The 15,198-nt window shown below is 34.1% G+C and overlaps 2 protein-coding genes across 7 annotated transcripts in view; both read left to right on the top strand.

The window, feature by feature from the left end:
* The window catches only part of LOC148954345 (uncharacterized), a 361,915-nt gene that overhangs the window by 317,906 nt on the left and 28,811 nt on the right, over positions 1–15,198 (top strand). For 5 of the 6 annotated variants that reach the window (XR_016141509.1, XM_089086288.1, XM_089086285.1 and 2 more), the window contains 2 exons: positions 645–731; positions 14,401–14,475. Coding sequence is in view for 5 of the 6 variants with exons in the window: in XM_089086288.1 (XP_088942414.1) it covers positions 645–731; positions 14,401–14,475 (162 nt within the window). In the remaining variant the exon portion in view is untranslated. The remainder of the gene's footprint in view (positions 1–644; positions 732–14,400; positions 14,476–15,198) is intronic. The other variant, XM_089086287.1, reaches the window with a different exon arrangement.
* Positions 742–10,467, top strand: LOC148954346 (uncharacterized). Its single transcript, XM_089087245.1, has 2 exons — positions 742–6,365; positions 10,394–10,467. The coding sequence occupies exons 1-2, from the start codon at positions 827–829 to the stop codon at positions 10,465–10,467; spliced, it is 5,613 nt and encodes a 1,870-aa protein (XP_088943371.1). The 5' UTR covers positions 742–826.

Raw genomic sequence — 15,198 nt, 5'->3', positions numbered from 1 at the left:
AGCATTAACTTAAAATATATAAATGTTTCCTTTTACTAAACAGGGATTGTTTCCGTTGTCAAAGAACAAATGCGTCCCTGATGCACGCACTAAAGTACCAAGGGCGTCAAAATAAAACGTTTTTAGTTCCATGGGCCCGTCTTAAGACTCTTCATTGCTGTAATTTTCGTAGATTTTTCTAAGGATAGGTTTTCGTAGATTTTCCCCATTATAAAAGCCTAAATTTTTGATGAGCTTCTTTTTAAAAATAGTTTTCAAAACCAGTATGAAGAATGTAAAAAAAGAGGTCTTTTTCAACAAAAATTGAATTTGCTTTTTTTGTTGCTGTTGTTGACATAAATGAATCTGCATGCTTCTCATTGAACCAAATCAAAGATTCAGATTCCATTGTGAATATCCTTGGTACTTTAAGCGAAACTAAACGAAAGCGAAATAAGCTTTAAGCGAAATAGAAATTGTAGAAAACCCCCGCGTTTGACACCATTTGGTTCTTGGTTATCAATTGGTAAAATGACCGGTGTACAAATTTGTTCGTATAGACCACGGTGTTGTAACTGTTTATTTGAAATCTGAGTTTTATGTCCAACCCGGCTAAGATCTGCTGTGGCTTGAGATGTTTGTACAAACCTTATTTCATTCCTTAGGCATTGAATTGAACACCACCCCTGTAGTGAACGTCACCCAGCGTTCGGCGTTTGTATCAACCAATCAGGAATTAGCTACACCGGATGGTGAGTCATTCTTACCACTGCTTATCAGCCAATTATGTACTTCGCTTAGCCATGGTGCTTGTCGGGTAGTGGAAGCTTCATCTGTGAAAGAAAATATGTTTGATTCGGGTACTGAGTCTGGTGATGATCGTAAAAAGGAAACTCTACAAATGTTTATGGATGGTATCAATGAGTCTTTAGACATGCCAGGACAGGAGGATAATGTTGTTTCCCAGGTACAGAGTGCATTATCAAAATTGAAAGATAAATTAGAAGGCAGAGATAGACACTCAGCAAAAGAACTTGAAGTTGTATCATTAATCAGCAGACTTCAGTCTACGTTGAACTCAGTTGTCCGTGATAGTTCTGCTGGATCATCCAGAGTCCTAGTCGAAAATCCAGGGTTAAAAGGACGGTTCTTTCATTATCCTGATCTTAAGCCAGTAGATGAGTCAAAAGCAAAAGAAACGTCTCTTAAAAGCTCTGATAGTGATAAGGAAAACAATCAGGCGAATGTACCTCCTGATATTGAAAAGCCAAAGTCAGTTCCGTGGAAGATCCGTCTTGCAAAAAAGAAAACCGAACGCTCTCATACTGTTAATATTAGCCCTTGCAATGTTCTTGATTTAAGACAATCTATTCGTACAGCTGCCCGTAATAAAGTGAAAGAAAGTGCCGAAAAACAATCAGGTCAAATAAGACCATCGTTTGACTTTGAATTGGGTTGTGTCGGATTATTAGAAGCGCAAGCACGTATTGAACAAACTAGACAACCACGCCCGTTGTTGACCAAGCAAAAGAGCATTGGAGATATATACACACCGTCGCCGAGACCTTATGCTCCTACCAAATCTGCCGATTCTGAAGACAGCGAAGATGGATTTACTTTTTATGGACTCCAAAAATCTAGTAAATCTTATGGAGATATTCAAAGTTTTTTATCTAAAACTAAATCCGATTCTCGTCTTAAAGAAGAAGAGATGAATACAGATACTAAAGTAGCAAAACAAGGGTCACGTGATTGCTCTATTGAATTAATTGATGCTGAAGAAGAAGAAGATGAAACAGTAGAAGTCGCAACGCTGTTGCTGAATGTACGAGATAACGATCTCAGACTTGAACAGAGACCTGAGCGAATTGCAATATTTCAAGAAGTAACAAAACCTCAAAGACCTGCCACGTTAAATTTAGATAAAGAGCCTGCAATTTCTCAAGTACAATCAGTAAGTTCAGTCACAAGTACTGACACAGATGAAGAAAAATATGCAGTTACAGGTCAGCTGACTATACGCGCCCCAATGGAACGGCAAGAAGCATTTGAAGTAAATTTAAAAGATCCTAGTAAAGTACTTTACACCGAATCAGAAAGCATAACTTTAGCTGTTCATAAAGCTGCTATTAAGAAACAGCTATCCAGAGAATATAGAAAGAGTTTGTCGCATTCTGAGGAAGATAGTAGCACCAATATCAGTAAGCAGTCATCAATTGAGGAACCAAAAATGGTGAGAGGGAAATCGAGTCAAACAAGCATAGATCAAGCGGGATCTAATCATAGTATGACCTACATCAGTTGGGATAATTCGGTTGATAGCCATTATTTAGATCCGTGTACAAAAGTACCTACACGACAATCCTCGAACGACTCTTTGGGTGATTATAAACTTCAAAGAGAATCTTCTTTATTTTTCGCAGAAAATGACAATGAAGTCAAAAGAAAGCCTGAAAATCCCCCTAATAATTTAATAAAAAAAGCATCGATCACCACTGTCATATCAGAAGTTCATGATTCTTTTTCCAGAACCACTTGCGATTCCCAAGAAAAAGTGCCACTTGTGACCCAACAAAACGATAAAAAACATATTATTATTTCAAGTCCCGAAGAAGTTTGCCAAATAGAAAACAATACTAAAAACTTTCTTATACAACGTAGTAAATCAGGTAGTTCTGTTAGTCGAAAGCCATTTTTATTTGACAACACTGTTGAAGAATTAAACAAACCCATGCCGAAAGAAAAAAAATTGCTAGAGGAACAGCCACCTGTCCATGAAAATTTGGATTTGTCTGTTGCTCAGTATATCCGAAGACAAATGCCGTGGAATCAGGTGCCAACAAATCTTGCCAACGAATCAGAGGAATCTAAAATTAAACCAGAGGAAGTAACCCCAAAAGAGAGACCTTCTAGGAATGAACACAGATTTAAACGAAGAGATTCAATGAAACAACATGCGAGAAGAGCAAATACAATTAATATTCCTAAAGCATTTCATTCAGAAAATATATCACCTCAACGTATCGAAACGCCAGCTTTTATTCCACAAACGGAGAATGACCGAAAATTTCTCGCATTTATCTGTAAAAATACAACCACAACAACTGTCACGCCCCCTACGTTCACGAGAGCAGGTGGTCGTGGCGTTGGTGGTATTTGGGGATCGCGTTTTTCCAGTATTAAAACAGCTTTCGAATCAAAAGCGTCTCCGCCAGTTAGTCCCGAACCACCTATAAATAGATCACGTGCTGAGCCGAAGATAGACAGTCTCTTTATGGACCAAAAAGATAGCAAAGCACCCCATCAATTATGTCCTCCCAGACATTCATCTACTCCGAGTACGCCAGTTTCGAATTTGGGAGTGGATGAACACAAGCGACAAGTATGTAGGGATCGAAATTCAGGAAATCGGTATTCTGTCTATTCTGTGAATGGGGTGAGCAGAAACGAGGTAAATTCTATATTAAGTCTTGAAAAAGGCAAGGATTTTAGTAGTTCGTGTGGAAAAAAAGAAAAAACAAACGTTTTATTTGATGCTGAGAACAATAAGTTAGAGACTTTAGACCCTTCAGAAATTTCCAATGACAATTTCAATTCTACTTTAAATATTGTAAAACCTGTTGAGGACAGGAATAGCTCATTACAAGCTGATCAACTTAAAAATACAACAGAACTTCAAGTAAATACAGCTATTAACTCGCAGATAAATCGTGACGGGATAAAGGAATTTAATGAAGTTACCCCAAACTTAACAGAGAGTAAAAAGGACTTAGAAACAAAGCAAAATGTAGAGAAGAACAATTTTGAACCAGTTTCTGCATCGACTCCTGTAAAATTGATTACAAACCAAAGCGTAGAATCGGAAAATTCAGAATTAATTTCTCTGTCGGCTCCTATAAAAATCCCAGAAAAATCAAAACAAACATTTCCTATGTCTAACGAAAAAGAGTGCATTGCCAAGTCTTTTGTGAACGTTGGAAGTTCCAAGACAGTCTCTCTGGAACCTAAAAATATTCCAGTAGTTACGTCAAAGTGCAAATTGTTGGATGAATCACAGTTGTCCGGAATTTTTTTTTGTCGTGAGAAAAAAGTAGATATGCCACAATTATTTCATCCAAATACCCCACCTGTGATAACTCCCCCGTGGGTGAAGGATATTGGAAGAGTGGATGCTACATCTCAAGAGGGTGCGCGGACGGTGTACGGCGCACTGAAAAACAGTGCATCTCATGAGGTACCTAGTAAAAGAACAGACAAATCTTCATTTTTTCCAAAATTTTTAACAAAAAATAGTTCAGGGCCTTCTCTTGTTCAGCAAAATGACGAGGTGGTGCTCAAGACGAAAAATTCATTTGTTTCTTCTAAAAAGACTGCTAGTGAACAATTTTATGAAGAAAAGCTTTCAAATTTGATGAAAAACGAGAACTTCCAAAATGATTTGGGTAAGAAAACCTTAGATTTGAAAAATACTGAGGTAAGTACCTGTAATAAAATATGTCAAAAAGAGGCATTTCAAATAAATCAGAAGAGCGAAGAGGTTTTAGAGCTGGTTAAAGATCTCGAGACTAATTCCATACTTATTCAAGGCCTCATTATGTCTGAGCAACATGTTAGAGAAGCAGTGGCTCGTGATCAGGTAGAAAATAGTGGCCGAATTGCGAAAATGAGCCAGATGAGTAAATCACGGCCAATATCCTGTCTTTCAAAGTCGAGCAGTGACAGCTCACTGAAGAGAAACTTTAATACCGGAGGTATACAGGCAGCTCCTAAGCCATTTAGAAGTACTTTACAAAGCCCGGCTGTATCAAACCCTGAAGTCCCGCGCAGAAATAACGCAAATAATGAAATTTTGAAATCATTGACAAAAGCTGCGCAGAGTTCTGCTGCTCGAACTACTGAACAGAAGAATAGTCAGGAAAAGAATGGTCAACAATCTGTGAGGCAGAGCCCACAAAGGATGAGGAAGAGACCCCAGTCTTTACGCATCAGTGAGAGTAATGGAGTTACTCGAACTCAATATCAAATTGACCGGGAAGATCAATTTGATGCATCATCTGAAGATTCAAGTGACGATGATATTTCCGGCATTCCAAAGCCTCGGTACCCTCAGACTTCATCATTTTCTTCCACTGGCTTAAGGTCACTCACAAATATTGTGCACAAATATAATGACGAGCGTGAGGCTGTCAGTAAAACAAGCTCAATGAGCAACTTTGTAATTTCAAAAAGTGGGAGCCAAAGTTCCTTCGCTTCTGAAGTAGGTAACTATTACCCACCCAAACGGGTTACGTCTAGTCCGATGATACCTACAACTACATTTTCTGCTCAAATTTCTAGAGACGAAGAGAACAAAAGAATTCCTCGGAATGTATTACCACTGCCTCCCAAACCACCTACCTTGTCTCAAGGTTTTGAGAAACCACAAAGTAAATATTTGCCTGAGTTGACGCAAATCAAGCCTCCAACAAATCTACCATCTATTATTACCTCTCAAAATAAAGTTGATGTTGACTTCACCATTGTTAAAAGAAATCTAAAACTACCACCGATAAACCCACCTGAAAAAAAGATACCTGACAGCTGTAATTCACCTCAAATCCTTTCGTATTCTTACCCGTCTTCACAAGTGCCAAGAGTCGAAGTGCCTGAATATTTAGGTTCCGACACATTAGTTGGACTCAGACCCGGGATTGGTTTCACTCGCGAGCATTCTTCGACAAACCTAAAAAAGAAAGAAACTGAAATAATTAATGATGTCCGAATTCAAAAGGCGGAGAATTTTCAAGTAGTTTCAAAAGTTGCAACGTTTCAAAAACCTGTCCCACCTCCACGTAAAAGGTCTGATGAACCAAAGCCTCTGCCAAGAACTGTATTTGAGCAGAAATCGAAAAGCCCTCAGAATCTTCAGGTTCCGCGAAGTAACTCCGGTTCACGTGTTGCTGCTTTATCGAGTGCTATTGACGGAGGTTTGTTCAAGCAGCAAGATAACAGAAGTCCGTCACCTCGAAGGCCGCAAAGTCTATATGCTGGAGATGGTTCTGTTCTTTCGACAGGGAAAGTTTCTCCGAGAAATTCCATCGGTGGGATTAAGTCTCTTCCTAAGCAATTTGAAGCCCGAATGTCTCCAGTTTCTGCTGAAAAGAAGCAAGAAGAAATTTTGAAATTCTTTTTTGACTCACCTAATCTACTAGATAGTTCCAGCAAATTGACAAAACCAGCAAGCCAGGTCACTGCCAGAAAAGATGTCAAGAAACCTAGTTTGATCTCGTCAGTGAAGAAGAAGCAGAATGAGGCAAGTGATTTTGACATGAGCGACATTGCGAGCGACATTGATGCTGTTTTTGATGATCTGGTCAAGAGGGAAATTAACGGCCCCATGCACGGCCGTAAGTATCTTGAATGATACCTATTGACCCCGTAGATTTAGTTGAACCTCGATTAGTCCTTGTCAGCGCATGCTTCTTGATATTGGCATTAACGCTTGTATTTGCTTTAGTGTCAGCTTATTGGTTTGTGTATAAAAAAAGCTAATTTTTATTCGTCATTCTTAAATATTTATATCCTAATATGGAATTACTTGGACGTTGACAATTTTTTAATTATCAAATGTCAACAATAATACCTTTAAGGAGCATGAATATTATTAAAGTATTAACCAGGTTGTGACGGAATTAATTTTTTAGCGAGAATACAATACCCGTATTTAAGTCAGTTGCAAAAACATGCGATGATTAACTTGCAAAAAAATAATATACTTTTCTGATTCAAAGACCTCCGCCTGGAAACACCTTTATAACTACAATATTAAAATATATAAATAACAAATAGTCAGGCCGATTCTTTTTTGAATGTTAAATCGAGATTTTACTTTCTCAATAGAAAAAGTAATCATGCTCAACACCTCACTAATATACACTGTCATTTCTAAAAAATACTTTATTTTTAAAAGAAAGATTTGCGACCTAATATACGAATCTATCCAAATCACTCTGCTTGATTTCATTACCATGTCTGTTCTGCTCAAAGAATGTTTCTTCAAATCAAAATTTTTTTGATTTTTTTTTTTTTTTTTAGCTTTTTTTTCAATTAGCTTTTCTATTCTTATGGTCGTGGAAGGGACTTAACGCTATGCCCATGTCCTGATGTCTGCTATTGAAGGGTAAAATTCAGGTTGTATAATTGGGGAGTAATAATTGCAGCTTAGGAATAACTTTGAATTTAATTACTATGTAAGCCATATACAGAGGACTAGCTCTTGTCAGGAACGTACATAAGAATTTATTCCGGGGGAAGGGCAATAATAAAAATTGATAATTCGAATAAAAAGTGCTGGGATGTTCGGAAAAGTTTAGGATTTTCGAAGCCCGGGCCCTATACCCTCTCCCTGCCTTATGTACGTGCAGGTTCTGGATTTGAAAAAAAAAACATTTTTCGTAACTGTTTTTACGTAATATCTATTTGCTAGTATATTTAATCAGTCATTGAATGGATTGAACCTTTCCTTAAAATATCTGGTTACATTCTAGTAAAGAGGCGATTTTTTTGGGGGGGGGGCAGAGGGGGTACTTGCCCCGGGTGCAGAAATTTTAGGGGCACAAAATTTCAAATAAAGAATCTAACCGTTAAAAAAGACTTTATAATTTTTGAAATATTATTTTTGTTAAATAAAGTAGAGGGCGCAGTTAATAAATGAAAATGATTACTAAATTGTTAATTAATTAATCAAATAAGTTAAAAAATAAGTAAATAATAATCATTAAAATAATTAAAAATAACTTATTAATTAATTAATAAATTGAAAATAATTCTGTTAATAAGTGAACATTTTCTTAAGATTTAGCGTAAAAATTATGTGGGAGACAGGGGGGAAGCTAATCAAGATTTAGCCCTGGGTGCCAGAGAGTTCAGAATCGTCACTGCTCTAGTAGCAAAGATTCAGTCTTTCGCGATTTTAAAATTTTTTATTATTAAATCCTATAAGAACACATTATTTTTGCGAAAAAGTTCCGAAGCTTTGTTATGCTTCAGACCTCAAATCTCACTAAAATGATGACAGTCTGTCTTTTATTTAAAAAGAATCATTAATCAAAATGGTGTATCTCAGAATTTTCTGGTTGCCAAGATATATCTATAATATTTACAAAGAAAGTTTAGCTTTAAAATTTGTTTTCTTCTGTCAAGAGAATGTCATTCCTTCATATACAAGCTTTCAAATTTGAAAACCAAAATAAAACGTTAAAACTTAGAATCTTGTCCTTTCACTTCATTACGTTTGAGCCAGACACGCACACTGGAATCAATTTCCGAGGGAGGGGGGGCGAAAACCATCCGAATTTAATGAAAAATATTCAGAATTAAGAATATATAGAAGAAATATTCAGAAATATTCAGAATATATAGAAGGAAAACTATATAGAATTATCTCATTCCGTATATTATTTGTATACGTTATTCTTACGTTATTCTATATTTCTATAGATAAAATTATAAACGTGAAAAAGTGCCGGTTTATCTTGATTGTACGGAGGGGGGGGGCACTCGCCTGAAGGTGTACCCTCACGCATGGGCCTTATCGAACTGTATCAATTTTTTCTGCTTGGAAACAAAGAGAATGGGAAACTTTGATAAGAGTTGGATATTTGCTCGAAAATTTTAATTAACTAACGTAGAAAAACTAAAAGGTTTGTACATTTAAAAACCAGCCAATCAACTTAAGTTCATATCGAGGTGGCGACAGTGGTATTTTTTGGTTGAGGTAAGAATAGCTTTGGGCATGGGCGCCCATATGCTGAATTTTAGGGGGGTGCTTACCTGGTCTAACCGGAACTTCCAATGGTGTATAATAGAAATCTCAAAACAAAAATAAAATCTGCCCTCCCATATGGGTGCCCATGGCTTTGGGGCTGTATTTGATATTATGGATCTTTTAATGTGGTTGTAGGAGTATGATTTTTTTTTGTAGGTATTTATTAAATATTTGTTTAGTTTTGGCTAATAAGGATACGGTGGTATAAATAAGTGTTTTTTTTTTGTTCCAGGATTCTAGAATTCCTGCTTTTTTACTGTATATATATATATATATATATATATATATATATATATATATATATATATATATATATATATATATATATATATATATATATATATATATATATATATATATATATAGTGTGTGTGTGTGTGTGTGTGTGTGTATATATATATATATATATATATATATATATATATATATATATATATATATATATATATATATATATGTGTGATGTGTGTGTGTATATATGTATATATATACACATATATGTATATATATATATATATATATATATATATATATATATATATATATATATATATATATACATATATACATATATATATATATATATATATATATATATAGTGTGATGATGATGATGTGTGTGTGTGTGTGTGTGTGATATATATATATATATATATATATATATATATATATATATATATATATATATATATATATATATATATATATATATATATATATATATACATATACATTATTTTAATTATTGTCTCCGTAGAATTTTTTTTTTCCTGACTTCGAGAAACTCTAACTATATGGATTACTCCTACTCATGTAAAATGTTTGCTTAAAAATATTTCATTTATAATTATTATGGTATAGTGTCTTTATAAAGATAGAAATCACTACTCAACTCAATGGTACAAAGACACTTACGTCGGAGGGGTAATGGCTCTTTGCCCTCCCCTCCGTATTTAATTTATCAATTTTCTGGGTTTTGACGACCCCCCCTCACCCAGAAAAAAATAGGTGTACGTGGCTTGTGATTGCCCTGGCGACGATAATAGTATTTAAATGCAAGCTTAGGAATAGATTCATGTGCAATTTTATTTCTACTAGAGTGTTTGACTGGATAATAATAATACTAAAAAGAGGACAGAAATCAGGTTCGTTTGTGAATACAGTAAATCAAAATTCTTAAGTATATTTCAGTGTTCTAATCTAAAATCGACAGCGTTGCCAGAATTTGTTTTATTCCTAGTTTTGATCACATATACAGAAATAAAACTAAGACAAAAAAAGCTTTTGCATGTGAATCAAAATACTGAAGTGAGTGTTCTAATCTAAAGTATACAGCGTTTTCTTATCTATTTTTTATTGTTTATTTTATTATTTAGGATCAATTATTAACAAAAACTTAACACAACCACTTCCTCTCCAAATGCCACGGCATGGTATGGCGGAGGAATAATCAAACAAATCCACTAAATAAAAAATTTATGCGTTGCAAAATTTTGCGCGTTGCAACAATACCTTGTATTTCACAAAAAAACGTTTTCTCTTCTTAGTTTGAGTTGTATGATAGTGTGTCGTTTGACTGTACTAATCTGAATGCTTGTTGAATTTCAGAAAAGGACCTAGTCAAATCCTGGCTTGCTGACAATTTCCCAAAAGAGGCCAAACTAACAAACAACGGTACCTAACATTTTGCATGCACTCTTGGGTATAAGACGTAGAAACGTTCCTACTTAATTTTAGATTATTTTACATTTCATAGAGTAATTACAATTCTAATGTTGAATTTATCAGTAATTATTCAACGAAATAATAAAATTAATTATAGTTTGAAACCTCAAACTACTTGAGAATTGAATTTGTTTATTAAAAGATTTTGTGACGCCAAGCAATATTCAGGCATATCTGTAAAGTGTATTAAATGATGTCCACTTGAATTTTGTCATTAGATTCAAGTATTTAATTTTTTGGGAGGAGGAGGTGTGAAACATCTTTTCTCAAAAAGAGGGTTGTATTTCTTCCTCTTACATTTTGCGGATGATTTTATTTTGATTTTCAAGGGGAAGCTACTTCTTGTCCTTCCCCATGGACTTCCTTAAGTACATACGTTCTTACGTCTATTACTCGTCTGTATATATTTTTCTAGTTGATTATAAGGATCATAGTATAAATGGATAGCTTAATCTATCTTATTTCGTTAATATTTTGTACAATAGCACAAAGGGGCTAAGTGTATTTTCTTTTGGTACCTAACCACAGGAAAACAGAGGGGAAGAAATAGAGAAATATAGGTAGAGAGAGAAATAGAATAGAGAAATCGAGAGAATAAGAAATAGAAAGAGAAATAGTTTATAAAAACAAAAACGTGTCTCAAAAAATTTCTGGATTAAGATTCATTTTTACTGTATTGGAACTTCAAACATGGGACCCCTTTCAGGTTGAATTTACCTTTCGTTTTTTTTTTTTTTTTCTTACTTGATTATAAATTTACTATGACGTTTGTGCACAAAGCCTGGCGTTAGCACAGGCAGTACGTTTTTTTCGTTACTGGTGAAATTGTGAGTAGCTAACGGTCTTGTGGGACAACTCTGCCTAATCAAAAGAAATAAAATATGACCAACTACTTGGTATTTCAGTAAATTTTGATCAGCATGGGATCTATAAGGAACTCGCAAACTAGAGTGCCAGAGAAAGATAGGGATAAAATACTCAAACATATCTTTTGGAAAAAAAAAGAGATTTCCACAAATATTTTATAAAACGTATTTTACTTTATCATTTTAAGTAAGATATAAATAGTGTATGCTAAACCCAAAAATTTCTGATGAAACAAAAGCGTTTATTCTTGACTCTGATTGGTTATGTATAAAAATTATGGCTGAAAAGTAAATACAAAAAGGCTTAATGTGGTAATTATAACCTCCGTGTAAACCAAAGTATAAACACATACAACAAGTACTGACAAAACCTATCCTCTCCACACAAAAAAAGTGACCCTTTGTCCGCGTCTCCGGAGACGATTCCATACCTATGCGAACCTGGCGAGTAAATCACAAGTTCCGTAGGTGATTATACCTGTTCCGTAAAAGGTATATTAAATTTAATTTATTGGCTCGGAGCGATTAATAGTACAACATTTACCCTCTAGAGGCGCTGAGGTACGCGGGGTCACTTTTGGAGAGTTTTGTCAGTACTTGGTCAGTATGTGTTTATACTTTGGTGTAAACATTTCTTTATTCAACAAGTTTGGTGAATAATGTGCATGATTATTCACGCTGTTGGCACTATAGTCGTTAATAATTAAGGCTTTTTCGAATACTTTAAAAGCTTTTGAAATTTATATCTTAGATTTTATGAAGAAATAGAAATTTGTGTCGATTATAAATACCAAGGACGGTGAAAATTAAATTTTATTATTCGAATTGGTTAAGCAGGAACTCGTACATGTAATAGATGAATAGATAGATAATTTGTTCAGCCGCTAGGCCATACACAAACATTACAATGATTAAATAAGACAACAGCCAGCATACACTTAAATAAATGGTATAACTACTAACAACAAACAAAAACCTTAAACCCATTGTTTACATCTTTTTAAACCCTCTTTTATAAATCCAGTCACTGCTATAATCGTCTCCTGGATGAAAATTTAAGGGTCACAGGAAAAAACAACTTCCCCATCAAAAAATTGGGAACTCAAGTTTAATGAACACGACTTTCATGCATAATGCAGCAAAATTAATAAAAGAAACGTGGATAAAAATCAGCGAAAATAGGCCAAAAGCATATAACACCAAAGGGTTTAATAAGGTATAGAGATCCTTTGAAAGTGTAGTTGTTTCTGAGAATCAATAGATTGTTAATGTTTCAATTTTTATGGACAAAAGCGTTGAAATTCAACTAACTAGAGTTGCATTTAAATTTTCATGGTTCAACGTGGCAACACAGACCGGGATGCAGTACTGCTCTAAAAACTTCACAATTTTAAAATAACTAAAGCACAAAGTGTGTAAAATGATAGTTTTGAGTTATGAATAGACTCGAGGTGGGGCCGGGGGGGCCAAACAATATTTTATTAGGCTCCCCTTGGTGCATTAAAGAACAAAAAATAACAAAAATTTAAAATTTAAGTTTTGCTGAAATAACTAATCTTTAGTTCTTTGTCAAAGTCAATTGTCAGTTATTTATTGAATTGTCTATATATTGAAACTGTCGAAAAATTATACTACAGTCCTAATTTTTTAATTAAGCACAAACTTTGTGTTTGTGCAAATAGCCAAAAAATTTTTGCCCAAGCTAGAACAAACGAATCAATCATATGAAAAAAACGCGTTTGTTATAACAGGATAGCAATGTAAACTTGCACTTCTAATGTGTCTAACTTAATTCGTGATGTTCAGAACCTCTCGCAAAAGACCCTCCCCCCCCCCTCTCCCCCTATCGCTGTTATTTTTTTTTAACTTAAATTTTAGGTGGTATTGGTAATTTTAGGTGGTAAATTTTAGGTAGGTTAAAACTTCTTGATCTCTCGCTGAATTCTGTTGACATGTTGTTTCGTTCTTGTTGCAAGAAATTTCTTTTGTATTTTAACTCTTTTGTGCTCTATTGTCCATCATTTTATTTATAGTGTTTCTCTTTTTTGAAACTATAGTTTAGCCTTTACTGAGTTGAAAACAAGAACAAGATATGAAAGAGCAACGTAATAAAGAATATGCTCTCTCTATTTTTGTTTGGTGTTGTGGGGGGGGGGGTCACATTTCCTTATACTGCGGATAAATGTTAAATTGATAGCTGTTTCTTAGATTGTCAAACAGTTTTGCCTTCTGATTTTTTTTTGTCGATTTTAGTAACCATAGGGTATATATCTTAGACGAGACTGCCTTGCGGATATGAATGCAGTACCTTTTGACTGTGGATAAAATAAGTTCAATGAATGATTGATTCATCAGAAAGGGCTATAATAAAAGAAATGAAGTATAATGATATTTTCACATACTGAAAATAATTATTTTTCATTCCATTTTAGGCTGTTTATATGAAAACCACCCTTTCAAGATTTCAGGATTCAGTTTAGCCAGAATTCAGTTTAGCCTGATTTTTTAAATTGGCGTCAATGATTAATTACCCACATAATCTTAAAGTTCTTATTTTTTAATGTCTGCACATTACTTTTTAGCTCTCAAGTAAGCAAAGGATATGCCTTTTCCCTCCTATAAAACTTTCAACTAATTTGTTAGTGGAATACTTTATTTAATCTTTACAGAGCTTATTAGTAATGCTGCTAACTATATTTATAATCAAACTGAAAGAAAAGCAAAGTAATTTATATATAAAGTAATTAGTTACTATACTAAAATACCTTGGACACAAAATGTAAAATAAAGTCAAATATAAATGTATGAACAACTGTAAACATTTTTGTCCCCTAACTATATCCTTTTTCCTGCTCTGTTTAATTTTTTCTAGTTCAATATTACTTTCTTGTTTTATTTTGCATTTTGTTCTTGGTTTACCATTCAGTGCTCCTTTTTTTGTTCTTTTGTAATCTATCCATTACTTTAATAGAATGATAAATAAAGAAAATAGTAATCTTATGGCAAATAATTCTTTTTATTTAGGTACAGTTACTGGTTTTCAAAAGTCTGTCACGGCGAGTCACTCTACAAACGCGACTATGATTCAACAAAATGAAGGTTAGTTCATTATATGGTACTTGTATGATAAAGCCCCGACCTAATATTCTTCATCGAAGTAGAACCTGCTTCTCTGACACTCAATCCTAATGAAATATACCTAAGTATGATAAAAATATAATACTTTAGAAACAAATTTGGGCTAAATTTTTGCACATTAGGGAGGGAGGAGGGGTAAAGTTTAGCGGGTCTGCATGCCTAATGTGTTAGGTACAATTATTCTGCATATTATGAAGTAAGAATTGTTCTCCAACTTCACACTGTCCAAATACCTCACCCCACCCCTCCCCCTAATGTGCAAATATATAGCCCAAATTATATATTTCCCATCTATTCTGTCATTTCTCTTTGTTGAAAAAATTAACTTTCAAACGGGGATAAATCCATTTATTTAGACAGTGAAAAAAACAGGTACAAAAGTCCAGATATTTCGATCACATATACAGCGACCGTCTTCAGTAGAAATACTAAAATAATAACATTAAAACTAGCATATTTATACACAAAAAAATAAATAACTTTTCGGGTCATTCACAAAATAATGAACTTCCGGATTATTCAATAGATTATTTTCAGAGAGAGTTGATTGACAAAGTTCATTCAAAGTCTTGATGTAAATTTCCTTCTTTAATCTTGCCCAAATGTAAAACAAATTTCCAATTAAGGTGACAAAGCCTTTCGTGTCTTCTAATTGCAAACCAAATGTTGAGTTTATAGTTTACT

This window comes from Artemia sp. Qi Xiang Cuo, chromosome 3, assembly GCF_049724085.1.
Source record: "Artemia sp. Qi Xiang Cuo chromosome 3, ASM4972408v1, whole genome shotgun sequence".
NCBI classification, from domain to species: Eukaryota; Metazoa; Arthropoda; class Branchiopoda; order Anostraca; family Artemiidae; genus Artemia; species Artemia sp. Qi Xiang Cuo.
This window is presented reverse-complemented; position numbering and strand designations above follow the sequence as displayed.

What these genes read in the sequence shown, in the direction of transcription:
- LOC148954346 (XM_089087245.1), top strand. Translation starts at nt 827, where the DNA reads ATGTTTGATTCGGGTACTGAGTCTGGTGATGATCGTAAAAAGGAAACT. An exon ending in TAACGGCCCCATGCACGGCC is followed by an intron (nt 6,366 to 10,393) that starts GTAAGTATCTTG and finishes GTTGAATTTCAG; the next exon opens with AAAAGGACCTAGTCAAATCC.